This window comes from Myotis lucifugus, unplaced genomic scaffold (genome assembly GCF_000147115.1).
Source record: "Myotis lucifugus unplaced genomic scaffold, Myoluc2.0 scaffold_1768, whole genome shotgun sequence".
NCBI lineage: Eukaryota > Metazoa > Chordata > Mammalia > Chiroptera > Vespertilionidae > Myotis > Myotis lucifugus.
Genome location: NW_005872816.1, coordinates 614 through 27,466, shown reverse-complemented (window position 1 = coordinate 27,466; position 26,853 = coordinate 614). Strand labels below are relative to the sequence as shown.

Genomic DNA, 26,853 nt, shown 5'->3' with positions numbered 1-26,853 from the left:
GGCTCCGAGGACTCTAAAAGAAAATAAAGCGCATCGATCCCATTTGTTTCGGGGCTGCAGTTTCTTCATAATATTCAGGTGGAGATTTATTTTCCAAGGAGAAGCCGATCCGCCGGGATACAACCTCTCTCTCTGAACGTCCCCGCGGGCTCTCCCCCCGGCGTTCCGCCTCCCGGTTCCGGGGCCTGTGGCGTCCCTCCGCCCCCTTCCTTTTTTGCTTTTTGGCAAAAACCGACTGTCATATTCTCTTGCCGAGTTCACAAACTCCCCGACGGCGGCGCCCAATTGATTGACTAGTTGTAAACATATCCATTACCCCCGCCCCCGGCGGATTTGGTTGTTGTCCGCCCCATTTTCCAGGGAACGCGTGGCATTTAAGCCAACAGAACTGCCATGCAATGAATAGATTTGCCAGTAGCCGGGTGCGCCGCCTGCCCCGGCCTCCTGGCCCCCCGGCCCAGTGCCCACCCAGCGCCCGCCCGGCTCGGGGAGCAGCCCAGCTGGTCCCGCAGGTGAAGGAGCCCGGAGTCCCGGAGCCCCCGCTGCACCCGGGAGCCCCTACCTGTTGGGGAACAGTTGGGACTCGAGGCTGGAGGATTCATTAGGGACCTGCTGTTTTCTGGGCGGCACAAAGCTCACTCGGGTAGAAGCATCCAAACCTTTGCAGGCCGCGCTATTTTATTTTTACTACAATTTCTCGGGTTGTAAAAATAGTCGCCAGGCGGGTTCTTTCTGAGAGTTTTCTAGCCAGGAGCGAATTCAAGGCCGGGCAGCCTCTATAACAGGTTTCTTTTACATTACAGCCAGAGGTGAGCCGGGAAAATGTGGTCCCCTCCCCCTCATCCATCTCCATCTAGAGCTCTTCAGCCAGCCAGGGGGGCAGGGGCCGCCTCCTTAATTCAGATTTACGACCTGGGCCTGGAGCTCAGGGCGCCGGCTTCTCCCGGGAAGGTGCTGAGTCGCCAAGCCCCCTGGGGACCATGCCCGCCCTCCCAGTTTGTCCTGCGGGCAGGAATGCGTCTGTGTCTGGGTGGAGAATGGGGTTTCGTGCACTGGCTGGAGGGGGTGTCGGGGGAGCTGGCTGGTTGCACCATGCTGCAGCCCTTGGGGGACTTAGATGCAATGATTGCCGACATGAGAACCGGCATACTTAGTAACGCAGGGCTTCTGCTGTGACTCACGGCGGTGACCTTTGCCCTGTTGGCTCCTGTTTCTGGTCGGGCTCCCACGCTGGCTGGACCTCCTGGTGATGTATATCTATCCCCTGCCGGGGAGCACAGCACATTACCGGGCTCGTGTTTTTCGCAAGAGGACATCCGTATTAGTCACATCTATTTGGGCTTTTTAAGATAATTGCCAGTAGCTTAAAATAGGAAAGCCATAATCATAATAGTGATCCGTTTATAAACAGCCCCTCTGCGGATGGTTGCAAAATGTTGGCCTCGATCAGAAAACCCAAATGACAGAGTGTTGTCACTTCTGTTGAAGGCTTCAGCGTCCCTCGTTTCTTAGGGTTGAAAATGAAACTCGCCACCTTCGAGTTTGGAGAGCTGTTTATCCGACCGTTGGCCCGCTCCTGGCCCGCTGTCTACCTGTACGCACAGCCCATCGGCGCCAGGGGTACAATCGCAGCTCCGCTTTGACTGGTCGGTCAGGGTGTTTTAAAGCCACCATTCATTCTTGGCTGCTGGGGATGTTTTAGGGAGTCGCCGGCCTCAAGCAAGGGCACTTCTGCTGGCCTAACGCCCCCATTAAGCGAGGAGAAAACGCACCACCTTTTTAATAATGTGCCGGGCCTCCAAATGTGCAACTCCAATATTAATAAAAATAACCCAGCTTCCTCAGAGACCTCGCTAATGCAGCCTCATTTTTTGCACATTTTGCCAGAGAGCTTTTGTTCTTATGCATCTCTGTCCCCCCTTCTTCTCTTTTTAATTTGTTGCAGGTGTTGTTGCTAATGAGCTCTCCTTCCCTCTTCCCATGAAAGACAAGCCAGACCCCGAGTACCCGCATGGATGGGGCTGAAGTCCCAGAAACTTCATAATAAGTTGCCAATGGCTACCAGCCAAGGTCAGCCGGCCCCCGCTCGTGCCGGTCCCCACCAAGGCAGAGCCCAATAAGCTGCTCCCCAGTTAACACCTCCGTCGCTTTTTTATGTTCCAGTCCAGCCACACAATCGTTGTCACTTTCAACTCACATGAAAAGAAATCTCTTTTATGGGTCTGAGATGCCAAGTCCAGTCCCGTAGAGGGACCAGGTTTCCAGCTCACCCGTCCACCTCCTGATTTCATTTCATCTTTACAACACAGGCCGGAGGGTTGTTTTGCGGGAGTGGTGAGCCCATCACACATGAAGGGCCCTTTAAAGACCAGGACTGGCTGGAAGGACAGAAATTAAAGGCACTCTGATCCGGCCCCATGCCAGCTCCCCGCGGATTGCCTCCCGATCCCATTTCCATCCACTGTCACAACCGGAGAGTCTGCCTGAGTTGATCAGGTTCCCCTGCGGGAGAGGGGGAATGCCAAGGTCAGGAGGACTCCGAGTGATGGGCCACTGTTTGATCTGCCCATCAGCAGTCTGAGAAACGCTGGCTCCGAGGTTTCCTCCCGGCCTTTGGGGAAAAGCAAGTTCCTCGCTGCTCCCCGGCAGCGCCGTTCCCTGGGACCTCCGCCTCCACCGCCTGGCAGATGCGGCCTGTCCATGCTGAGGCCTCGAGCCCCGCCTGACCCAGCCGCCGCCTCTCCAGGGCCCCTCTGGGCCGCACCCCCCGGACTGCACAGCCATGCTGGGCCTGCTGGCTCTCCTCCTGCACTGCCTCCCGCTGGCCGCCGGGGACTATGACATCTGCAAATCCTGGGTGACCTCGGATGAGGGCCCCACCTGGGAGTTCTACGCCTGCCAGCCCAAGGTGATGCGCCTGAAGGACTATGTCAAGGTGAAGGTGGAGCCCAAGGGCATCACATGCGGAGACCCCCCTGAAAGATTCTGCTCCCACGTGAGTCAGCCCACTAGGGCTCTGTCTGCTCGGGCCAGTGGGAGGGCGTCTGGGACGGACCCTGGGGATGGGTGAGCTGAGTGGGGGGCCGAGGCAAAAGGTTGACTTGAATGCAGTTTGGAAACATGCCAAAGCGAAGGCCGCCCTGAGGACCCTGGGATCATGTGACATTATTCTCTGGGGTGGGGAAGTTTCTGCCCAGTGGACCGCTGGATCCTTTTCTCTTGGGAAAACCATAGTTGTCACAGTCCCAGCCTCCCAGCTATGCCCCGCCCACAGGAGAAGCCCCACCCACCAGACAAGCCCCGCCTCCCTGGTAGGAAGTCTGCATTCTGGGCAGTGAGCAAGGCTACCTGCTGACCTCCCTCTGCTCGTCCCTTCTGCCTCCCTATCCCACCTGATCCAATCCAGCAAACAGTGTTGCCAGGCCAGGGTATGCCCAGCTCGCAGCTGGCCCTTTGCAGCTGGTGGGTGATGGAAGGGCAGAGGGAGGCAGGAGGGGTCAGACCAGGATGGCAGTGTGGCTGGTGCCCTTTCCAATTCCATCCCCACGTGCCACGGGGTATGTCAGTGCTCAGGTAATGTTAACAACAACAGTAATAATAGCAGGAGTCATACATGCAAGCTCCCTGAGTGTGTGGGCTTGGAGCTCGACATGCGTCATTCCATGGAGTCCTCCCCTCAGCGCAGCCAGGTTGACTGTGCTCCCAAAGTAGGAGTTGTGGCGGATGGCTCTGGACCAGTGGCATCTCTGGGCCTCTATTCCACCATCTGTGAAATGGGCACGCTAATAGCACACTCCGGTCATTGTAAGGAATACGTGAGCTAATTTGTATGTGTAACATGCTCAGGTTAGTGTCTGGCACAGAGCACGTGCCCCTAGATATTAGCTGTTGCCATTCCCATCATACAGATAGAGAAACTGAGGCCCACACACACCAGGAAGTATTCTGGTCCCCAAGTCACTGAGCTAAACCACCTTCTGAGAAGTGCCTTCCCCACTGGGCTTGTTCTGGAGGCTCAGGGCTTGGCAGGAGGCCGGGCAGGGCAGCCAGGCTGCGGGAGCTCACGGGAGGGGCTCAGCATTAACCTCAGGCTGTCTGCTGCCTCCGTGTCCTTGCGGGGAGGGCCTCCCAATCTCTGGGTTTATGGCTGGACTGAGCTGGCGTCCCTGCCAGGCTCCTGAGGAGGCCTCAGCCCCAGGGGACACTTCAGTCCTCTCCCAGGGCAGACAGCCCAGGCAGGCAGGTCCCTGCTCGGTGGTGAAGTCGTGAGCTGTCACTGTGGGCAGTGGCTGGGCTGGGGAAAGAGGGACGGCAGAAAGGCTGGGAGCTGGGGCCGGAGAGTCTGTGGGGATGAAGGCCCTGGGGACCTCAGAGCGGCACTGGCTCAGGGACGGGCAAGGAGGCTGAAGGTCAGGGGCAAGGCCCGGGGGAGCCCAGCTCTGTCCGCACCCCAGGCTGGCTGCCCACCCAGCTCAGGTGAGGACTTCTGTGCACACTCCCTGGGCAGCGTCAACCTCTGCTTCTCTCTCGGATTAGCCTTAACCGTATTTCTTCTCTTAAATATTAATCATTTCCTGAATGTGCTGGCGGGGGGAGGGGCAGGCAGCTAAATCGTCACTCACTGGGCCAGCTTCTGGTCAAGGACCGGAGGAGAGGAGATGACCATCACAGGCAAGTCCAAGGCCTCTCCCGGCCAAGGCTGCTGGGATGCCCTTGGCCCTGGACCTCCGCCCTCCACAGAGAGCCCAGCGCAGCTGCCAGGGTGGCTGGTCACCCCCAGAGTCCTGATGCCGTGCAGCCCGAGCCCAGGCAGTGCCCTCGAGCCCTGGGCTTGAGAAGAGGCTTCTGACCCCTGCTTTCCTCCTGGGGTGACGGGAGGAGGCAGGGGAGCAGAGCTCTCAGATCCCCTCATCGTGGGTCCTCGGGGTCTGATGGACGCAGCTGCTTCATTCCAGGCGGCCAGCGGGTCTGTCTTTGGTGGCAGACGTGCAGCCCAGGAGGGTGGGGACGCTGCCTGGTTGGGTGGAGGGCAGGCTGCCTTGGGCGGGGGCCTGGCTTCCGCAGGGAGGAGGGGTCCCACCCAGATGGATTCAACCCCCCACACCCTCGTTGATTGCAGCTCCTCCCAGCAGGGCCTGTTGTCTCTAGGATGCTGTGGCGCCAGTGCCGTCCTAATCCCAGCTCAGGGATTAGAAGGTGTCGCCTAAATCCTGCCAAGGTCACTGGGTCTAGAAGGCGGCTGGGAACTCACCCACCGGGTGGCTGGGTCTCCCCTCTCCCCGCTTAGGGTCCCTGCTCTGCCATGGTGCCGGGCCAGGACGCAGCCGCCCCTGGTGTCCTGGTGCAGTGCTGGCACATAGTAGCTGCTCAGTGTGCGGTACTGTTATTTGCTTCCTGTTGTTGTCGTTGTGCCCTTGGCGGCGTCCGTCCCTGCCTTTTCTTCTCTGCCTCACTTCTGCCTGAGGAGTTCCAGTGTCAGGGTGCAGGCCGGCCTTGGATGCTAGGCAGCTTCACCTCCTCCAGCCCAGCAGGTGTTGTTAACCGGCCACCAGGGGGCGCCCCAATGATCCCTTAACCTAGCCATGGCCCAGTGGGTCCCTATGCCCAGGCAACCCTCCTGCAGCGGGAGCTGGGCTGTCCCAACATCCAACCACCTGGAGCCTGAGGCCCAGAGCACCCCGAGGGTGAAGGGGGGCCCAGGGGTGGCTGCCCTTTTCAGGGTTGGGGTGCCGACCCTCTCCGCCCCAGGCTTTGTCCTTCAGCAAAGCCACCTGAGAACTGAATTGTAAATTCCAGCCGGTGAGGAAGGGCAGGGAGAAGGAAGACCAAGATAAATGAATAAATAGAAGCCTATTGGCTCGAAATGCACAATGAGAATTAATAGGGATGAGCTGTCAGCGAGGGTTCTCGGGCAAGGGCAAGGTTTCAACAAGAGGAGACGCCCCAGCCCTCATTCCCGCCCGGCCGGGAGGGCCGCCTGCGCGGCTGTGGGGCCCAGGAGAGGCGGGGGAGGCGGTGCTCAGAGAGGCCTCTCAATCCTGGAGGGCGGCTGCCACTCCGGACCCCGATGGGTGGGGGGTGCCAGTGGGCAGGAGGAGCTTGCTCCCAAAGAGGTGGCAGCTGCCGTGAAAGGAAGGAGGATACCCTGCCCTGCCCTTGTGCCTTTGAGACGAGCGCTAACCCTGAGCTTCAGGAGAGAGATGGTGAGGAGAGGGGAGGGCATAGCACCAGCCACAGACCAGGCAGGTGACGTTCACAGCGATCCCACCGCTCCCCACTTGCTACCCAAGTGTGGTCCTGGGCCCAGGAGCCTGGCCGCACCTTGCTGGGCATGCAGAGTGCCGGTCCGCCCAGGGCCGAGCGGAAACTGCTAACCAGGGACGGATGCAGGCAGGGCGTGGCCTGGGAATGCTGCTTCCCTCCCCGGTCAGGGTCACCGACGGCGGACGTTCCCAGGGGGCCTTTCGGGTTAAGGGGGCCGTCGCTGCTGAGGGAGAAAGACACGGAGGGCAGGGTTCCCGGGAGTGAGCGGACGGAGCCGGGAGCCGAGATCCCTGAATGCTGGAGACAGATAGAAGGTTCCAGAGAGAGGAAGGCCTGATATCCCAGCAAGAGCCACAGGCCTGGGATCTGAAGACCTGAGCCCACATCCCTCGGATGTGGTGACCTGGGGGGAGGTCTGTAAACTGTCTGAGCCTCAGTTTCCCCATCTGTGATGAGGGACAGTCTGGCTGCCGCGCCTACCCCACCAGCTTCATCTCTCAGAACACCTCCTGCGCGTCAAGGGCATGCGCTTGTTCCAGTGTGAGGCTTCCTATTACCATCTATCCAGGCTAGTGTTTTTATTGATTTCAGAGAGGAAGGGAGAGGAATAGAGAGGTAGAAACATTGATGAGAGTTAGAAACATCGGTCAGCTGCCTCCTGCACGCCCTACAGCTGCCTCAAGCCCGAAACCCGGGCCTGTGCCCTGACCGGGAATCGAACCGTGACCTCCTGGTTCCTGGGTCAATGCTCAACCACTGAGCCACACCGGCCGGGCTCATTTATCCAATCTTGACAATCCTGCCTCTTCCGTGGTGACGTGGACGGACATTGAACATCGTTTCAGGGGCGCTAGCACACAGGGCCTTGGTCTTGGTAGACGGGGAAGCCGTGAAAGCACATCTCTAAGCACACACCTTCCTCAACACCTGCTTTACCTTCTCTGTGCCTCGGTTTACCCAGATGCAGAGCAAATGGCCCCTCGTCCTTCCCCCAGGGGGTCTGCTCAGCTGAGGTGGGTCTTGGAGGCCTCAAGTCCCTCCCCACCGTGACATTGAACGACACATGGGACCAAGGTCACACCTCCTGCCCGACCTCCACGTTCAGAACGTGTTTCCGATGTGACCAGCCCCCTGGCCCAGCCCCCTCCCCGCTCTCACCCTGGCCCCAAACCCACAGAGGCAGGGTGGGACCCCCTCCCAGCCTCCCTCCCTCGGGCGCGCCTCTCCAGCCCTAGACCTGAGGTCTGACCTCACGCCAGGCACGGTCGTGAGGAAAAGCGAGATGATAACTCTTGCAAATCCAAGTCAGCAACAGGAGAAACGCAACAGACGTTAGAGACAAAGGCCGCCCGGCTCCCCCAGCCCTCCCGCCGTTTCCCCTCCTTGCCTGTCTCCTCCGCCTCCGCACCTTCCTCCGCTTCCTCATTTCCGGGGCTTCCCTGCATCACCTGCTCCAGGAGGCTGCCTGCTGCCCAGCCCAGGTGGGTCAGAGCATCCCCACCTGGGCGCCTCCCTGTCACTGTTCTCACGGAGGCGGCCCATTGGGTAAGAGGTCAGGCCCTGAGGGCAGAGAGGTGGAGGTCAGCATCCCCTGCTCGGTGACCTTTGACATGAGGCTAACCCCTCTGAGCCTTCGTTCCTTAAATCGGAGCTATTAATAGAATCCACATACGGGCCTGTCATGAGCAGTGCCTGGCACGTAGTAGATGCTCAATTCACGTGAGTTATTATACTCCTGCTGTTTGCTTCCTGCTTGGATTTCGAGCTCCTCAAAGGCAGGGTTCAGCTTTGCGTCCCTCTCTCTTGGCTCAGTCAGTGCTCAGTAAGCGTTTATTGAACGAATGGATGGGTGGGTAGAAGGGCGGTGTAACCCAGGAAGACTTCTCGGAGGAGGAGAGATCCGAGCTGAGTCTGCTTCTCTGCACTGGAGTCCCTGCTCTGTGGGCGATGTGATCAGATGACACCAGGAGCCTGCACAGCTGCATCCTGAAGCAGGAAGTAACTTTAGAACCTGAGCTTCGCCCAACCCTTAGAGCCACGCAGTCTCTTGAATCGCCAGAGGCAGGCCCGGCGTAGGACAAGAATAGTTCCACGTGTGACATCTCGTTGCACAGGGACGTCTCCTTCCCCAGCAGCAGACAGGTGCCTGAGAGGTCTGGGGCCGCATGAGTGAGATCCTTGCCCCTGACTTTTTCTTAAGAGAGTGGGTTTTGGGGTCCAGACCCCCTGCAGAGGGTGGGGGGCAGTGCAACTGGAGCGAGGGGGTGGGGGGGGGCCGGGGAGGGAAAGGGCCTGGAGGGGGGCATCTTACTTTCCAGTTACCACAGCCCGAGGGTCCTAGAACTTTTGCTCTCCTTGGTCTACATTCCCAGCCCTGGGTTTAGTGTGCTTTCATTTTTCTCCAAGTGCATGTATCCTCTCGGCTGCCTCAGCCCCACAGGTGGCGAGGTAGCGGGTGGGCGAGGGACAGGCAGGCGGGCTGCACCTGAGTTGGCCCAGGATTTGGGACCTGGGATGCAGCAAACGGGGCTCCTCCTCCTTCCGCCCTCCGGGTGTGGCGCTGGGATAAGTCCCTGTGGCTCTGAGCCTCGGTTTGCGCATCTGAAAATGGGGCTGATACGGGACAGGTGGAAGGCAGCTGTGCGGATGGGATGAGACAGGCATGTAAAGACCTCGGCTGGGGGCCTGGCACCAAATGAAGGTTCCAGAAGGGGATTTTTTTTCCATCCTAGAATGCAGCTTGAGAGACAAAAGGAGGAGAAAAAGCAGAAAATACAGACTGAGGATGGTCCCATTGGCCAGCTGTGTCCCGTGGGGGACAGTCGCGTGGGCTGTGGTCCAGGGGCTGGGCAGCGGGGTGGCCTGGGGCGGGATCTGGCCTTGAAGGGCGGACAGGGTTCGAGGAGCGGTGGTGAGGGCAGGAGAAACGGTGTGAGGGAGAGTGGGTGGATGACGGGGACAAGCCACTCACCCGCTCAGTCCCCCGAAGCCCTCCCAGCCCCTAGTCCCCTAAGCCTGTGGGGGCGGGGATGTTACTGTGCCATTGGATGGATGAACAAACTGAGGCTTCCCAAGGCCCCCAAGTGGGTCCACCTTCCTCTGTGGGCTCATAGCCAATCTCTAGGGTCTGGGGGTTAGGCCGAGGGGGTGGCAGCAGGGAGGGGAGGGGGAACCGGCGGGCAGGCTGGGGCCTGGGAGGCCCGAGCCCCAGGCTGGCACAGAGCTGGGCAGGCTCAAAGGGCTGTTCCAAGCTGCACCTCTTGCCTTTACCCCCAGCCGTCGCCGCCCCAGAAACGGGCTGTGGCTGCAGCTCTGTCCCCATCACACAGCCCCTGGCCCGGGCGCTCCTGGCTGGGACCGTGCCGGGCCCCTGTGGCCCAGGGGGAGGCCCGGCTTCTTCCTGGAGGGGCCCGGAAAGTGGGAAATGGCAGATGAGGCAGAAACCGGTTCCGTTGGGCTTTGGTTTGCGGGTTCTGATTTGTTTTTCATCAGCAGCAGATTTGCTGAAATATATGAAAATGTGTTTCTAGTTCCCTGAGCACACGCCAACTGCTGGCGGGGGGCGGCATGTTAGAGCAGAGTGAGCGCGGGCTGGGTGCCCGGCAGCTCCAGGGCCCGGCAGCCTCCTTGCTGCGGGGACGCCAGGCCAGGCCCCCAGCCTCAGTTTCCCCAACTGTGCACCCTGGGGTTGGGCTAGACTAACCGGATCCTGAGTGATGGCCAGATACGTTCTGGGATTTGGGGAAATCTAGGCTGGGGGTTAGCCTTGCTCACAAACAGACCACATCGGGGGGCCCAGTGCAGGGCGAGGCGAATGGGTGTGTCCCGTGCCCAGCACAGCGCGAGGCTTCTTTTTCAAGTTCAAATTCCTTTATCAGAGTATGTATTCTCGTAAATGAAAATCCAAACAAAGGAAAGCAAGCCAAGTGCTAACATATAACACCCCAGCACAAATAAACTCACTTCTTTTTTCAATGGATGGAATTTACATGTAACATTGTATTCGTTTTAAGTGTTCAACATAATGAATGGTTTGACACATGTATTTATTGCGAAAGGATGACCACGATAAGTTTAGTTAGCATCCCTCACCACACATAGTTTAAAAACATTATTTTTGTGATGAAGGCATTTAAAAAATTTTTCTTTCATTTTTGAATTGAGGTGAAATTGACATCGCATGAAATTAACCACTTAAAAATGTTATTGCTGTAAAGTACATATAGCATAAAATTTGCCTTTTTTGTGCATTTGTAAGTGAACAGTGCAGTGGCATTTAGCACATTCACAGAGCTGTGCGACCACCGCCTCTGTCCAGTTCCGGAACATTCCCATGCCCATGAGCAGTCACTCCCCACTCCTGCCTCCTCCAGCCCTGGCAACCCTGTCTGCTCTCTGCCCATGGATGTTTCCGCCTCTGCTAGATGTTCCTATAAATGGAATCACACGATGTGTGACCTTTGTGTCTGGCTCCTTTCACTCGGCGTGTTGTTTTTGAGGCTCACCCATGTAGCAGGTGTCAGCACCCACTCCTTTTTCGTGGCTGGGTAGTACTCCTCTGTATCATCTACCACAGTTGTTTATCCACTCATCGGTTGATGGACATTAGGGTTGTTTCCACTTTTTCAGGCTATTATAAATAATACTAGAGGCCCAGTGCATGAAATTTGTGCATGGGGGCAGAAATTTCAGCCCAGCCTGCACCCTCTCCAATCCGGGACCGCTGACTCCTAACCGCTCGCCTGTCTGCCTGATCGCCCCTAACTGCCCTCGCCTGCTGGCCTGATTGCCCCTAACTGCTCCCCTGCCGGCCTGATTGCCCCCTAACTGCTCCCCTGCTGACCTGATCACCCCCTAACTGCCCTCCCCTGCTGGCCTGATCGCCCCTAACTGCGTCTGCCTCGGCCCCTGCCACCATGGCTTTGTCCAGAAGGACATCTGGAAGACGGCCGGTCTAATGAGCATACTACCCTTTTATTACTATAGATTGTTATGAACATTTGTGGACAAGTTTTTCATAAGCATGTGTTCCCATTTCTCTTGGGTGCATAGCTAGGAGTGGAGTGGCTGGGTCACGTGGTAATTTTTATATTTAAGTTTGTGAGGAACTGCCGGACTGTTTCCCACGGTGGCTGCACCATTTACATCCCCACCAGCACTCACAAAGGTTCCGATCTCTCCACGTCCTCACCAACATTTGTTATTTATTATGGTCACCCGATGGGTGTGCAGTGGATCTCATGGTGGTTTTGATTTGCGTTTCCCTGATGACCAACGATGCTGGGCATCGTGTGCGTATTGGCCATTTGCACGTCTTTGAAGCAATGTCTAGTCTGGCCCTTTGCCCATTTTTAAATTGAGTTGTTTGTCTCTTGTTGAGTTGTGCATGTTCTTTATATAATCCAGATGCCAGGCTCTTGTCAGACATATGATTTGGAAACGTTTCCCCCATCTACAAACAATCTTTTACTCTCTGACGTGTCCTTCGATACACAAAAAGTTTTTATTTTAGTCAAGTCTAATTTATCCACTTCCTCCTTTTGTTGTCACAGCTAGGAAACCTCAGCAGAATGGAAGGTTGTAAACGTTTGCCCCTCTGTTTTCTTCTAAGACTTTTATAGTTTTAGCTCTGATGTTTAGGTGTTGTACATGGTCTAAGAGAAGCGTCCAACTTCATTCTTTTTTTTTTTTAATATATCTTTATTGATTTCAGAGAGGAAGGGAGAGGGATAGAGAGTTAGAAACATCGATGATGAGAGAGAAACATCGATCAGCTGCCTCCCGCACATCCCCTCCTGGGGATGTGCCCACAACCAAGGTACATGCCCTTGACCGGAATCGAACCGGGGACCTTTCAGTCCGCAGGCCGACGCTCTATCCACTGAACCAAACAGGTTAGGGCCAACTTCATTCTTTTGCGTGTGGATACCCCGTTCTTCCGGCACCGTTTGCTGAAGAAACTGTTCTTTTCATCCAATGTCCTTGGCCCCCTTCTTGAAAACCAATTGGCGTAGGTGTCAGGGGTGGTTCTGGACGCTCAAAATGTATTCCCCAGAGGCACTGAGCCTTCCAGGTGCAGCCTCTTAATGCTCCTGCAGGGCAGAAACTAGTTTTCCCTATTGTCCCCATTTCACAGATGGCAAAACTGAGACTCCAATACTGAGTGGCAGGGCCCAGGCTCAGATGCAGACCCTAATCATTTAACCACTAAGCCACGGGGGGCCCAAGGACAGGGAGAGCCCAGCTGCTCCCCCCTCCCCCTCCCTCTTTTTACTAACATATCTTGTTGGTTGGGATGCTAACTTTGATTGTCTTCAAGGAGGGTCACTGGGGAGAAGATGCTGTGACCTGTGACCTCTCTCTGGTCTCTGAATGTCTCCTCTCCCAGGCTCACCAGAGCGCCAGATCCCATCCGGTGGCGCGTGGACAGAGTGGGTGATAAGTTGGTGCTGATGGTGATTGTCCCTCCTCTCAAATAGCGCAGTTGAAAGGGCTTCAGGCATCAGCTAAGACCAGAGTGAACTGTGTCCCTACCTTTGGAACTGACTGCCCAGGGGACAGTGGTGCCTGGCCCTGGGCTTCCGGTGTCCCCTGCCCCTCCCTGGGCAGTCCGAGGGCTCCTGTGAGCACAACACAAAACCACCAATGAGTCTCACCGCGTTTCCTGGTTTCCTGTGCGGGGAGGGGGAGGGAGGGACGCTGCAGCCCAGCAGGATGCAGTGACCGCACGGGCCACCAGGGAGGGGCAGCAGGCCCAGGAGTTTCAGCCGTGGCCCATGGCTCTCATTCTTCAAAAGAGTGGTCTTGCCCTGGCTGGTTTGGCTCAGTGGATAGAGCATCAGCCTGCGGACCAAAGGGTCCCGGATTTGATTCCGGTCAAGGGCACATGCCCGGGCTCAGTTCCCAGTAGGGGACGTGCAGGAGGCAGCCAATCGAGGATTCTCTCTCATCATTGATGTTCTCTCTCTCTCTCTCTCTCTCTCTCTCTCTCTCTCTCTCTCCCTTCCTCTCTGAAATCAATAAAAATAGTTAAAAAAAAAAAACCCCAAAACAACAACAAAACAAAAGAGTGGACTGGAGCCGGGGAGGAGGTACTCGCACCGGCACTCACAGGGAGGCGCCCTCACTGGGGGGAGCGGGTTCGGTCTGAAAGCCGCCTTCGGGGAGGTGTGGCCACGGGTTACCGTGTTTGGGTCGGGTCTCTCAGCTGAGCTCACGCCCGGTGCGCAGGCCTCCTCGGGGCACTGCTCAGAGCTGACCGAGGGCCCCGGCCCCGCACACCCGTTCTCCCTGCTGTGGCCGCGCTGAGCGGCGGGCAGGGGGGATGTCGGTGTCGCGTGGGCAAGGCCACGGGTGAGGCAGGATGGCGGGTGGAGCGTTAAGGGTCCCTGCACAGTCAGCACCCGCGATGCCGCCCCCCCATGGCGGCTGTGGGTCCGGCCCCAGCCCTCCGCCAGGAGCCGCAGGGAGTCGGGGCCAGGGGGGTGCACCCTGCGCATTGCGGGGTCTGGTGCGTCTCAACACGCCCATCACGCAGGGCCGGCATCTGGGACGCACTTCTGTGCAGCGTGTCCCTCCACAGCACCCACAGCACCCACAGCACCCACAGCACGGACAGGCGGGCGCTCAGAGGGGAGAGTCACCCAGGTTTGCACAGCAGTGACACCGCCAGGGCCTGTCTCCAGGGCCTCGACCCCTGGCCCCCCCTTGTTCTATAGCCCACGAGTCCCTTAGCTGCCCTGAGCGTGGGGTAGAGGGGACCCAGGATCTCGGGGTGCAACGACAGAGCGGTCACCTCCTCTCAGGGTCTCCGTGGAAAGGAATTAAACGGGTCCATGTTTGTGGGTCTGTCCAGATCTCAGCCCAGACTCCCAGCGCTCCCCCCCCTCGGAAAGGGACCGGTCCCAAGGCCTGGACCCCCCAGCGCCCCCCCGTTTGTCCTGGTGCGTGGGGCCCATGGGACCCGCAGCCCCTCATTCCAGCTCCCTCCTGCTGCCCGAGTCATTTGTCCACTTGACTCCAAGCATCGACCAGGGAAATGAAAGGAAATGAAACATGACCAGCGGCTGGTGTTGGGTGAAGGTGAACAGGAGGCCAGTGAGGGACGGGGCGCGGGGAGCCGGCTCCCCCCACCACAGGAAGTGGCGGTGCCCGCTCCTGGGACTGTGGGTTCCAGGATTGGCCCCTCCCTCTGCAGAATCAAGAGACAGCCCAAGGCAGTGGCAGCAACAGGAGAAGCAGCTGTGCAAAGGGCCTGCTGTCCCTGTCCCCACCCTGGTACCAACCAAACCCTTGCCCACAGCGCTGGGGCTGGCATGGGCTGGGGCCGGCTCCGGGGACCAGGCTCCCCACTGGATGGGCTGCCAGGAGCTGGTGACCGCGGTGTCTCGCCCCCCCTTTGGGAGATAGATTTCCGGCTGTGACCTGAGGGGTCTGCGCATTCCCCGCACGGCCCCCGCATTCCCCGCGCGGCCCCAGCATTCCAGGCGGCCCCGGCCTTGGGGCTTTCAGGCTCCGGGAGATGGAGAGGGTGGGGCACCCGGCGACCTGGACAAAGGCAAGAGAGCAAGCCCGCGTCCGCAGTGACACCCCGAGCACGGCTCCACCTTTGAGGATCCGCGTGCTTTTCCTAGAACGATGAGCACTCACACACGTAGACACACACAGCACATCTGCACATGGACATATATACACATGCACATGCACATATGCACATAAACACACATATACATACACGTGTGTACAGTGCAGAGTTGCACACACTTGCAGGCTCCCCAGCTCAACCCAAGCTCACCTGTGGGCCCCTCCGGACCCTCCAGAGCCTTCGAGCTCAGGAAAATCACTGTTTTGTTTTGGTTAATCCTCACCCGAGGATATTTTTCCATTGATTTTTAGAGAGAGTGGGGAGGGAGAGAGAGAAACGTCGATGTGAGAGAGACACATTGATTGGGTGACTTCCTGCAGGTGCCCTCATGGGGCCAGCGATAGAGCCTGCAACCGTGGTACATGCCCTTGACTGGAACCAAACCTGAGACCCTTCAGTCCAAGGACCAACGCTCTAGCCACTGAGCCACACCGGCCAGGGCAGTCAGGATTTTCTTGATGCCACGTCTTCCTATTCCTCCTCAGACCAGCACCACCTTACATTTATTGAGTGCCTACTGTATACCGAGTCCTGGACCTAACCAGCTCACTGAACCCTCAGAGGTGTTGACACGTGTGGTAGATCCCATACTTATACCCATTTGAATGTGAGGAACCTGAGGTTCAGAGAGGTTAAGCCACTTGCCCAAAGGCACACAGCTTCTAAGCAGAGGAGCCTGGCACCGACGTCCCAGGCTGCCCAGGCCCAGCCACCTCCTAACCAGTCTGCATGTGACACAGAGTCTCAGAAAACGCCTGGCAGACAGGCTGTTGTGTGTGTGCATGTGTGCATGTGTATGCATGTGTGTGCATGTGTATGCATGTGTGCGTATGTGTGCATGTGTGTGTATGTGTGTGTGTGCATGCGCACACGTGTGGCCGTTTGTGCCGGGTGAGCACACTGTCCTGCCCAGCATGACGTGCAGCAGGAGAGAGGGCGGGAAGGGGTGCCGCCGGCTTCACCACCCCCTCTGCCCTTGGGAACACGGCAGAGTCTGCTGGGCCACTTCTTTCACGTCCATCTGGCCCCGTGTTTGCTCCCACGTACCAGCTGCAGGGAAGGCCGCTGCGCCTGGGGGAACCTGATCTGCTTTTCTGGGGAAGGAGGGGGGGAGGGGGAACACACCCAACAATGGACAATAATGGACCTAAAGATAGAACTGAGCGAGCAGGGGGCGGGGCGGCGTCTGCCTGGCACTGGGCTGTCTGCCTGGCACCGGCAGGCCCCTCCCGGGGGGGCCCCCGGGATGTAGCTGCCACTCAGCCTAGAGGACAGGCTGGGAACCAGGAGGGTAGGACGGGCTGGGGGCAGGTGGCAGCCACGATGGAGAACTGCCCATCGCAGGTCCTCGAGGCGGAGGACCCCGCTGCACCTGGAGTCCCCAGGGAGCCGTAGTCAGCTCGGTGCCCGGGACCAGGCCTGTCCCTGGGGTGCGTGTGGTCGGCCCGGGCGCCCCCAGGTGCGTCTCCCGTGAGAACTCTGTAAGGGGTGTCTCCTTCGTAGGAAAAGGGGTTGATTGTGTGGCCATCTTATTTCGGGACCCTGGGGCCAGCCTCCCCAGAAGGCAGCTGGGACTCCCGGGTGGGAGGAGGCAGGGCTGGGCTGGGCAGGTCGGGGCTTGGCCGGCCCCTCCCACGGGAGGGTTGCTCAGTGGGCTGCACAGCGGAACCCCAAGGCGGCTGCATGGTCCCGGGTGGGCTGGGCTTCGGCATTTATTAAGCTCCTGGCGTCCCAGCGCAGCCAGGTCTGAGAGCCACGTGCAGTCTTCCTGGGAAGCACGGGTCCCTCCCGCCTCGAGCATGTTGTTGCTCTTAAATCCGAAGACCAGAGGGGAGGGTCTGGGCTCCGAACCCTCCCTTCCGTCTGAGCTGAGGCACTCCATCCTCCCGCTGGCTCCTGGGGGCCGTGGGGCTCCCTTTGTCCCCAGATTCCTAACCTCTTCCTGGAAGGAGGCTGGCTGGCCCAGGGCCGGGCCTTCCTGCAGCGGCTAAAGGTCAAGTCTGCGCTGCCCCAGGCCTCTCCCCAGGCGGGTCTCCTGTGCCCGACCCCCTCCCTGTAGCGTATTGCCTGTCTGGCCTGGCCCTTTGTGTGGCCCCTCCTCACAGCGTGGCCAGTCCTCTCCACCTGTCCACTCCTGCCCTCCTGGCCTCCTGAGCTTGCCTGCTGAGAGCTCACCTCCCCCAGGGAGCCCTCCGGAACATCCCGCCAGGTCCCCTCCAGGTTCCTCATCCCTGCCGCTCGCAGGCCCAGCATGAATGGCTTCTCCGGTGGTCCCAGCAGAATGGTCAGCACGCCATGCGGGTCCAAGTGCCGGGTCACTGAGGTGTGCCTGTGGTGGGCGGCAGGGGGTGGACAGAGGCAAAGGGCAAAGGGAGTCAAGCTTCGGCCTCGCTCCCTCTTGGACCCTCCCCTTCCAGGGGTGTCAGTCCTGGGCCTCCTTCAGGACCCAGGAGACCCCATTGTTCTGCTGTTCAGGGAGAAAGCCAAGGGCGCCTCCCGGGAAAGTGGGGGGGGGGGGGGCTCTGCACAGGCCCAGGGGCCTAGGGACAGGCAGCCGCCCTGAGTGCTCCGGCCAGAGCCTGGGGTGGGGGGTGGAGGGGGGCCCTCTGCCCTGCCCCGCCGCCCCACCTCCACCCCAGCATTTAAACCCTGCGAGCGAGCGGCGTCTTTCCTCCCTGATAAAATATTTATGTCAGCAGAGCAGGCCTCCTTGGGAAGCTGCCTGTGCCTCGCGGAGGCTTCGCACAAGCTTTTAAAGAGCAGGCCGCCTTTCCCCTCTCTAAGCAGTTTCTCGGTCCTGAATCAATAATGCACTTGGACCAGCTTCCTTCCCCCCTGCGCCCTGCCCCCCCCACCCCACCCCAGTTTCTCTTTCTTTCGCTCCTCCTCCCTTCGTTCCTCATTGTTCCCTCTCTCCTTACTACTTTTTTTTAAAAAAAAACAATATATTTTTATTGATTTCAGAGAGGAAGGGAGAGGGAGAGAGAGATAGAAGCATCAATGATGAGAGAGAATCAGTGACCGGCTGCCTCCTGCCTGCCCCACACTGGGGATCTAGCCACAACCCGGGCCTGTGCCCTGACCGGGAATCGAACCCTGACCTCCTGGTTCATAGGTCGACGCACAACCACTGAGGCACGCCCGCCAGGCTACTCTTATTTATTTTTAAAACTATATATTAAATGGACGCGTGGAGCTGTTTGGGTGGGGAGCCTCGAGGGGTGGAGGTGGGGCAGGGTGGGCAGGAAGGGGAGCAGAGACAGGCCGGCTCCTGGGTGAACTGGGTGAGGCGGGGAGGCGGGAGGTGCCAGGAGGAGGAGCCTGGGCTGCCCTCTGGCCCTGGGAAGGGGGGGGCTCCTGGCTGGGGAGGAGGAGGGGAGGGCTCTGCTTTTTCTAATCAGTTAGAAAGGTTTACAGCTCACCCAGAGAGAACAGGCCAACGCCTAAAGGAAGGGAGCTCAGCAAAGAAAATGCGTGGAGGTGAACCAGACTCTGTTACCAAACTTTCGGAGGAGCGAGCAGTCAGTTGGTCTGATTTTGTGGTGATTGGGGGAATGCAAATGGAGAGGGAGTCATCCCTTCTCGGAGGCAGATGCCACGCTTCTGGTTAGTGACGTGAGGTGGTACCAGGTGAGGGGCTGGGTGTGGAGCCCCCGGGGGGGGGGGGGAGAGGGGTGCAGGGACCAGCAGGAATGAATTTCCCACCCAACCATCCCTAGAAACCTGGCTGTGGGAAGAGTCCACACGCCCAGGGCAGAACGGAATGCATCCCTTTTCTTCCTTTTTTAAGAATAAACGTAGGTTCCTGGAGAGAGTGACTTCTCTCTCTAGACTAGAGCCCTGGCAGGACCCCACCCGCCCCTCCGCTGCTCGGCTGCGGGGAGGAGCCAGGGCAGGTGCTTGGCATCAGGTGCTTGGCATCACGCCCTTGCCCCCCGACCTTGCTTCCCAGCCAGCCCTTCCCTGGACAGCTCTGCCCTCTCCCTCCCCCCAAGGTCGAAGGTCGAGGGAAAGGCTTGCTGGCTGGCTGTTGGGGAAGCCAGAGTTGGGGCTGCTCCCAGCTCCCCCGAGTCACTGAGCAGTCCCCCCTGGTGGTGCCAGGCGGGCACCCACCCTCCCGGGGCCAGCAGAGCAGTGGGGCTCAGTGGGGCGAGCTCGGAGGGCGCTGAGCGGGCGCTCAGCAAACCCTCCCCCTGATCCCATGGTCGAGGCCCTCGCTCTATACCCACTGAGTGCAAACAGCTGCGCGGGTGGGACAGGGGTGGCCCAGCCGGCTCCGGCTGCCCTAGGGTCCAGTCTCAGACAGAAGGTTCTGGAAGGAGGTCCCCTGTGCTCCCCTACAGTGTGGAGACCTGGAGCAGAGTGGAGATGTCATTTCCTTCCCTTACAGCCAGGTCAGATGGCTGGCGAGGCCACCTGAGACTCTGATCTGAGCGGGCCTTTGCCCAGGAGATGCCCAGGGGCTGGGTCAGGGTTGGGGTCTGGGGTGGGCTGGGGCCGGCGCGCTGCTAGAGGCTCTCCCTTAGGTTGAAGGAGTCCCAGGAAGACGCCTGGTCCTTCCCTGCCTGAGTGATGGGAGGGGGGGGGCTGGGAAGACAGGGCTCCGAAGAGCAGCAGAATCCCAAACCGTCAGGAGACCCCCCCCCCACCCCCCCCTGAAATACCCGGCAGGCGGGTCAGTTTCCGCTGATTCACCAGCGAGCAGGGGGTGACTTGCGGCTGTCGGCTTCTGCTCAAACGGAAGAGAAGCCGGTGGGCTGGGCAGGAGAGGGAGTTAGAGGCAGCGAGTAGTAATCAATGAAACTGGGGGCGGGGGAGAAGAGGGAGGGGGGCGGGAGAGAGAGAGAGAGAGAGAGAAGGGGAAGGAGGGAGGAGAGGTGGAGACAGAGCGGGCAGGGCATCTCGGATTAGCATCCCCTCCCAACAGAATCTCCGTTTCCGCTTGGTTAATAATTTATTCCCACTCAACTTTTCTTACCAATAAGTAGGAAATTGTTTGTGGGGAGAATTCCCTGGCCCCGGCCGCTCTGCGCTGGGGGTGAGATGGGGTGGGGGATGTGTCTCGCTCCCTTCTACCGAGTGGCCTGGGGATTGAGGCGCTTAGACCTTGGGATGTCCTGTGGGAGCTCCCTATTTCACGAATGGGGAAACTGAGGCACGGAGTGGGCAAGGCACAGCCCAGGGTCACACCTGGGGTTAGGGACAGCCTCCCACCCCCTAACGCCAGGGGCCGTGGGTCAGGCGCTCACTGGTCTGCAGGCCCCCCCAGGCCCCAAGGGTTTCCCAAACTCCGGAGCATCCTGCCCGGCGAGGGAGGGCGTCCTCCCCCCCTCCCTTTGCTCCTGCTGCGCCCACTCAGTACGAGGGAGCTGGGGCGCCCAGCCCACCCCCTCCGTGTCCCCCATCTGGGCGATGGCCATGCCCGTCCCTGCCCTCGGTGCCCTCCCGGGGCGCTCCCCCCGCGGAAGCCTCCAGCCCCAGCAGAGGGGCTGCAAAGGGCTCCCTGGGCTGCGGGCGCCTCAGGAGCGTGGCACGGGGGTCACTCCTCTTCCCCAGACGCCACAGGACCGGTGACCCCTCCCCAGCTCCTCGGGGAGGAGGCCGGAGGGCCAACCAGCCGGACCTCCTGGGCGTCCTGTCCCCGCTGACAGTGGCTTTCCGACTCAGTTACCTACTTTGCCCGCCGCTTGTCTGCTGTGTTTACGGCCTGGCCGCCCACCCAGCTGCAGCCTTTGCGCAGGAAATACCATCGAAGCCGAAGCCTTTAAAGTCCACGCCGGGCGACTCCTGCTTCTTGTCCACGTGGGAGATTGTTCCCAGCCCCGTCTTGGGGTTCCTGTCCCGGCTGCCCCTACCCCCAGGCCCTGCAGGGCCCCTCGCCCGTGGGAGGGGCTTGGTTTCCCTTATTTCCCTGGTCGTCCGGTCAGCAGTGTCCTGAGGCGGTGAGGGGCCGGCTCTGCCCAGCCTCCCCCCAGGGAGGGGCTCTCGGTGGGCGCCTGGGGCTGCCGGGAGGAGGCAGGAGGGACCTGAGGGGCGCGGCGGCCCTGGCACGTGGTTGCCACTCCGTGATGCCGTCATCATTGTGTCCTTCCCAGCAGCCCAAGTGTGAAGCTGCTGTTAAATCATCATCGCCTCCAACCGGGGGTTTTCTGGGCACTTCAGACACATCATCTCGCAGGGTACTGGACGAGCAAGTGAGACTCAGAGAGGCAGAGCAACGTTCCCAACGTCACACAGCTTCCAGGGCCATGCTGAGAACGAGCCCAGGGCTTTCGGATCCATTCCTGCCTGCTCCGGGCTCCGACTGGGAGGTGGGCGCAGGGGCCCCCTGCACGGGCCGGAACGCGTGGCGTTACGTTTTCCTGGAGAAGGTTCCAGGGCTCTCCATGGGGGCAGGACATATGTTTTTATAGGATCGTGAACGGTCTAAAGAAAAAGTCGCTGCTTCGATATCAAAGGTCGGCTCTGGGGCCCTTCTGAAAGGCGAGAGGTGTGCCTCGAGCTTCCGGAACCTTCTCCCTGTGTTGGGCCACTTCTTTGGACTGGTTGCTTCCTTATGAAATCTGGCCTCACAGGGAAGTGGAGACGCTGGCCTCTAGCCTGGCCCCTCGTGGCGCTGTCAGCAGCCGTCAGCTGGAGGCGGGTGGGGGGTAGCCCCGTGTCCAACCCCGGCTGCTCCCGGCGTCCTCCGGCTCAGCACTGCCAACCCTTCAGCCAGCGCCACGCTCCGCGCCTCAATGGTTAAGTGGAATCCCTTCCCCGGTGCTCGAGGGTGGAGGAAGGAGGGAACAAAGCAGGAGGGAGAGTGGCGCTGGCGAGGCTTGGGATTTATTTGTTGTGCTCGCTGCTGGCGAAGCCGCTCCGCAGCCGGCGCGGGCGGAGATGGCTGATTCATTAGTTTCTGACCATCTGCTTCCCGGGCTGGGACCGGGCGGGGGGCCAGCAGACCCCGCGGGTTAGGGCAGCGAGGCCGGCAGCCGGGTCGAGCCCCTGTCCTCTGCCAGGACCGGCTGTGTCAGTCTTCTTGGTGACAGACAGGCCTGGGAGGCTGGGATCTGAGAGGGACCCCATGTCCCCCCTGGGGGACCACCGGGAGGCTGGGCTGGGTGAGGGGAGGGAAGGCAGGGGACAAAGAAGGACCAAGGTAGATAGAGGAGGTGTGGGACTCCCAGAGCTGGCTGACAAGAATCATATCAACATTCAATATGAGGTTTATGAATATGAATCTATATTAACAACTAAGTCATATAACAACAATCGATATAATAAAAGCCCAGCGACTGTTACGGCGGAACGACCAGAACCACTGTTCACTATGATGCGCACTGACCACCAGGGGGCAGATGCTCAACGCTGGAGCTGTCCCCTGGTGGTCAGTGCGCTCCCACAGCGGGAGCACCACTCAGCCAGAAGCCGGGCTCACGGCTGGTGAGTGCGGCAGAGGTGGCGGGAGCCTCTCCCGCCTCTGTGGCAGCGCTAAGGAGCGGCGAGCCAAGCGGTTAGGACCAACAGGCAGGGGGTAAGGAGCGAGCAGGCGGGCAGTTAGGAGTGAGGGGTCCCGGATTGCGAGAGGGTGCAGGCCGGGCTGAGGGACTAATTTCGTGCATCGGGCCTCTAGCAATAACTATAATGCAGTGAGCAGTAGCTGAGGTCCAGGCCACTACCCCGGCCCAGGTAACCACCCTCACAACCTCACGATGGAGGAGGAGGGAACTGGCTTTAGAGAGTGCGTCAGCAAGGAGGGCTTCCTGGGGGGGATCTCCTGAGAACCGGGAGGAGGGAGAGCGGCCGTGGGAGCACAGGCTCAGAGGCGAGAGGGGACAAAGCCGCCAGGGAGGAGGCACGCCTCCAGTGCTCTGTTGACAAGAGCTTTCCAGGGGGACAAGGAAAGACGCCGGACGGACGGACGGCTCTGGTGACGGTGTGGTGTGCTCGGGAGGGGCCCAGAGAGCTTCCAGGGAAATTATCGGGACACACGACTCAGCCCCGCCCCTCTGAGCCGTTCCCCCGCCCTGACCTCGGCTCACCTGGGACAGGTGTGTCTTTGCTTGCTGGGGCCCGGGGGCTCGAACAACAGATTCACTTTCTCAGGCTCTGGGGCTTCCAGCCCAAGGTCAAGGTTGGTTTGACCCTGGAAGACGGAGGGTTGGTTCCTCCTGAGGCCTCCCTTCTCGGCTTGAGGCTGACGGAGCTCCCTCCACCACCTCTTCGTGTGGCCTCTCCTCTGTGTCCCTGTCCACCGCCCCCCTCTTATGAGGACCCCGCCTGACTGGGCCACCCTAACCACCTCCCTATGACCCCGCCCCGCTTAAAGGCCCGTCTCCAAACACGGCCCCATGGCGGAGCTGGGAGCTGGGCTTAGGCTCCGACATGTGGATGTGGGGGGCCCCTAGCCCCTAACGAGGTGCCAGGGCGGTGGAAGGAGGTGGCCTGGGGCCGAGGGAAGAAGACAGCTGCTGGCTGCGGGGAGGGGAGGGGGGACGCTGCCTTGGTTGCAAACTGTGTCCTTGGCCCCCGATGTCCGGGCATGAACTCTGGGCAGCTGCTCTCTGCTCTCCGCCCTGAACGGCACAGCAGAGCCCGGTCCGCCTCTGGGCTCAGCCCGCGGTGGGCTGGCCATGCGCCTGGAGAGGGGGCTGTCCCCACGGCAGGCCTGCCTCTCCCGGCCCAGCGGAAGCCTTGTCTCTGCAGGCCACGGAGCATCCCCTGGGGCCTCTCGCTCCCCACCCCCCATTCAGGGTGACGCCTCAGGGCCCCCAGCTGGAGCCCGAAGGAGCTCCCCCTCCAGGGAGGTGTCTCCCGTGAGGTCCCCAGCGTGTGGGGCACCCTGAGATTGTCCAGGACAGGAGCCGGTATATCCTCAGAAAACAGCCCACGCACAGGAGGCCGGGGCCAGCCCCCCTGCCCGGGGCCTCAGGTTCCCCTGTGCTCCCTGAGGGGTTGGACTCAGGAGTGAATCCCTTCAGCACCGAGGTCTGTGGGTCCCGTGAATCCCAGGGCTGGCCCGTGGGGTGGACAGCGCAGCCTGGGGTGACCAAGGACAGAGCTATGTTGGTCAGCGCGCTTTGTGGGAGCTGCCTCGGCGAACCCAGGCCAACCCGCCCCCCCCCCCCCAGGAGCCCGGCCCGGGACTGGCCCTCCCTCGAGGGGTCCCAGGTGAGGTCCTGAGGCTGTGGTGGGGGTAGCGCTCAGCCCCCGGGAGACGGCGCCCCGCCCCCGCCCGGGCTGGATGGCTCGCTTTAGAGTGAGCAGCTTTATCTCAGATCCAAGCCGTTTGTCACCGCGCAAACGGAGACCTGAAATATTCATCAAAAAAGCCGTGAGGGGTCCGGGCGCTGTGCGGGCCTTGGTGACAGGCTTGGTTTTTAATGAATAGGTTTGGGCGTTTAGAGCTGTTCAGGTGGACAGCGGAGAGCAGAGGGCTCCTCGGCTGCTGCTTCCCCCACGGCGCCCGCACACCTGGCGTGAGCGGGTGCATTTGTTACCCCGATGAACCAACAGTGCGTGCCTATAACTGAAGTCCACACTTCACAACAGGGTCCCCGGGTGTGGGCGTGACAAATGCCCGGTGTCCTGGACCCACTGTGACAGGTCATCCAGTCGCTCACCGCCCTCAAACTCGCCCGTGCCCCACCGGCTCGCCCCGCCGCCCTGGGCAGCCTGTGCTGGCGACATTTCGGGCTCTGCGTGCGCTCAAGGCCCAGCCAGATGCGGGGATGGATCTGAGCTTGCCGTGGAGGGGGAGCCCCGCTGGGCGGGGAGAAGGCTGCCAGCGCCGCCCGCCCCCCCCCCCCCAGGTGGGAGGGAGGACTGTAAGCCAGAGGGGCTGTGCCCTGCCTTGCTCACCAGCGCCCCCCACTGGGCCTGCCCGGCCTGTGCCAAGGACCTAGAACTGACTTGGCACAAAGGTGCACGCCCTTGAGAGGAACCCCAAACACTCAGCACCCCCAGCTGCCCAGGTTCCACATGAGGCGGACAAACGGGCTGTGCCAGGGACAGGCGCCACCGCCACGCTCTGCGCCCACAGGCGGGTGTGGCTCCCGCTCCCCCGGCGGGGCCTGGGCAGGGCCGCCCCCTCCTGAGGCCAGGCTGCCTCACCCCGAGCGTGAGGATAAGCGTGGAGGTGGGAGGTGGGATGCAAATCGGAGGGAAGGGAGTTGAATTTGAACGTGAGATCGTGGGCCTGGCACTGAGTTCAACCAACGTTTGTGGTGAGTGGCCTCCCCCACCCCTGCTCCTGCTGCAGCCATGATGGTCAGTTTAAGGGTCAGGAAGACACCTCCGTGCAGGAACCGTTTAAAGAGGCGGACGGGGAGGGAAGGGCCGGTCCAGGGGAAGGAACCCGGCTGCAGAGGCTCAGAGGCTCAGACAGTGGGCTTGCAGGCCAGGCGGCTCGGAGGGCGGAGCCAGCAGGTCCGGGACGGGGCTCCAGGCGTCGGGTCAGGGTACTAACAAGTTAGACCTCCATCCTCCGGGCAGTGGGAGCCACGGGGGCCGCGGAGCAGGTGACCCACAACCCCCCCTCGGCTGGTCTCCACTTAGAGTCGAGCGAGTGCGCTCCCGGGGGTGCTAGGATAATTACGGCCTCTACGCGCTCTGGGGAGACGGGTGCGAAGGACCTGCCCAGGAGCTGCTGCCTGGGGCCTGGACGCGGGACAGGACACGGGCCCTGTGACCTCTGGCAGATGCCTGGGCACGCGGTGGGGGCCGGGCTGGGCAGAGGCGCCCCAGGCCCTGCCGGCAGCAGCGCCCACCCGTGCCCCCCCTCTCCCCGCAGGAGAACCCCTACCTGTGCAGCAACGAGTGTGACGCCTCCAACCCGGACCTGGCCCACCCGCCGCGGCTCATGTTCGACCAGGAGGACGAGGGGCTGGCCACGTACTGGCAGAGCGTCACGTGGAGCCGCTACCCGAGCCCGCTGGAGGCCAACATCACGCTGTCGTGGAACAAGAGCGTGGAGCTGACGGACGACGTGGTGGTGACCTTCGAGTACGGCCGGCCCACCGCCATGGTCCTGGAGAAGTCCCTGGACAACGGGCGCTCCTGGCAGCCCTGGCAGTTCTACGCGGAGGACTGCATGGAGGCCTTCGGCATGCCCGCCCGCCGGGCCCGCGACCTGGCGGCCTCGGGCGCGCACCGCGTGCTGTGCACCGAGCAGTACTCGCGCTGGGCCGGCGCCCAGAAGGAGAAGCACGTGCGCTTCGAGGTGCGGGACCGCTTCGCCATCTTCGCCGGCCCCGACCTGCGCAACATGGACAACCTCTACGCGCGGCTGGAGAGCGCCAAGGGCCTCAAGGACTTCTTCACCCTCACCGACCTGCGCCTGCGGCTGCTGCGCCCGGCGCTGGGCGGCACCTACGTGCAGCGCGAGAACCTCTACAAGTACTTCTACGCCATCTCCAACGTCGAGGTCATCGGCAGGTGAGACCGCGGAGGGCGCCGGGATGCCACTTGGTACCCGGGGCGTGGCCTGGTCCCCGGGTGCCACCTGGTGCCGGGATGTCCCGCCCTGGCTCCCTCCGTGGAGGGTGGTGGGTGGTGGGAGATAAGCCTCCTCCGTGGAGCCCAGGCTGCTGCTGCCCACGGACCTGGGAGTCTGGAGAGGCTGAGAGGAGCTGGCAGTGCCGGCCGGGCTTGGGCCAAAGCCCAGTGCTTGGGGGTCGGGGGCGGGGGGGGGGGCGGGGAGCGAGGTGCTCCGTTCCTGTCCAATGATGATTCGATGACAGGGCGCTTGTGTCTGGGGGTCCCCAAGACCACCTTCAGATGCCAGGATTTGCTAGAAGGACCCCCAGAGCCTGGCAGAGCTGTGACAGTCACAGTTCATTTACGGTGGGGAAAAGCCGCCGTGGAGCACGGGCAGAGGGCGGCTCCAGGGTCACCCACGGGCCGGCGTCCTCCCCATGCACACAGCCCGCGGCCCCCCAGCACTGATGCGCGAGGACAGT

The 26,853-nt window shown here is 60.8% G+C and overlaps 1 protein-coding gene across 1 annotated transcript; it reads left to right on the top strand.

Annotated features, from left to right (window-relative positions):
- Positions 1-1,950: 1,950 nt before the first annotated feature.
- Positions 1,951-26,335, top strand: NTNG2 (netrin G2). Its single transcript, XM_023748752.1, has 2 exons — positions 1,951-2,995; positions 25,686-26,335. Exons 1-2 carry the CDS (start codon positions 2,783-2,785, stop codon positions 26,331-26,333), a joined length of 861 nt encoding a protein of 286 aa, XP_023604520.1. The 5' UTR covers positions 1,951-2,782; the 3' UTR covers positions 26,334-26,335.
- The last annotated feature ends 518 nt before the right edge of the window (positions 26,336-26,853 follow it).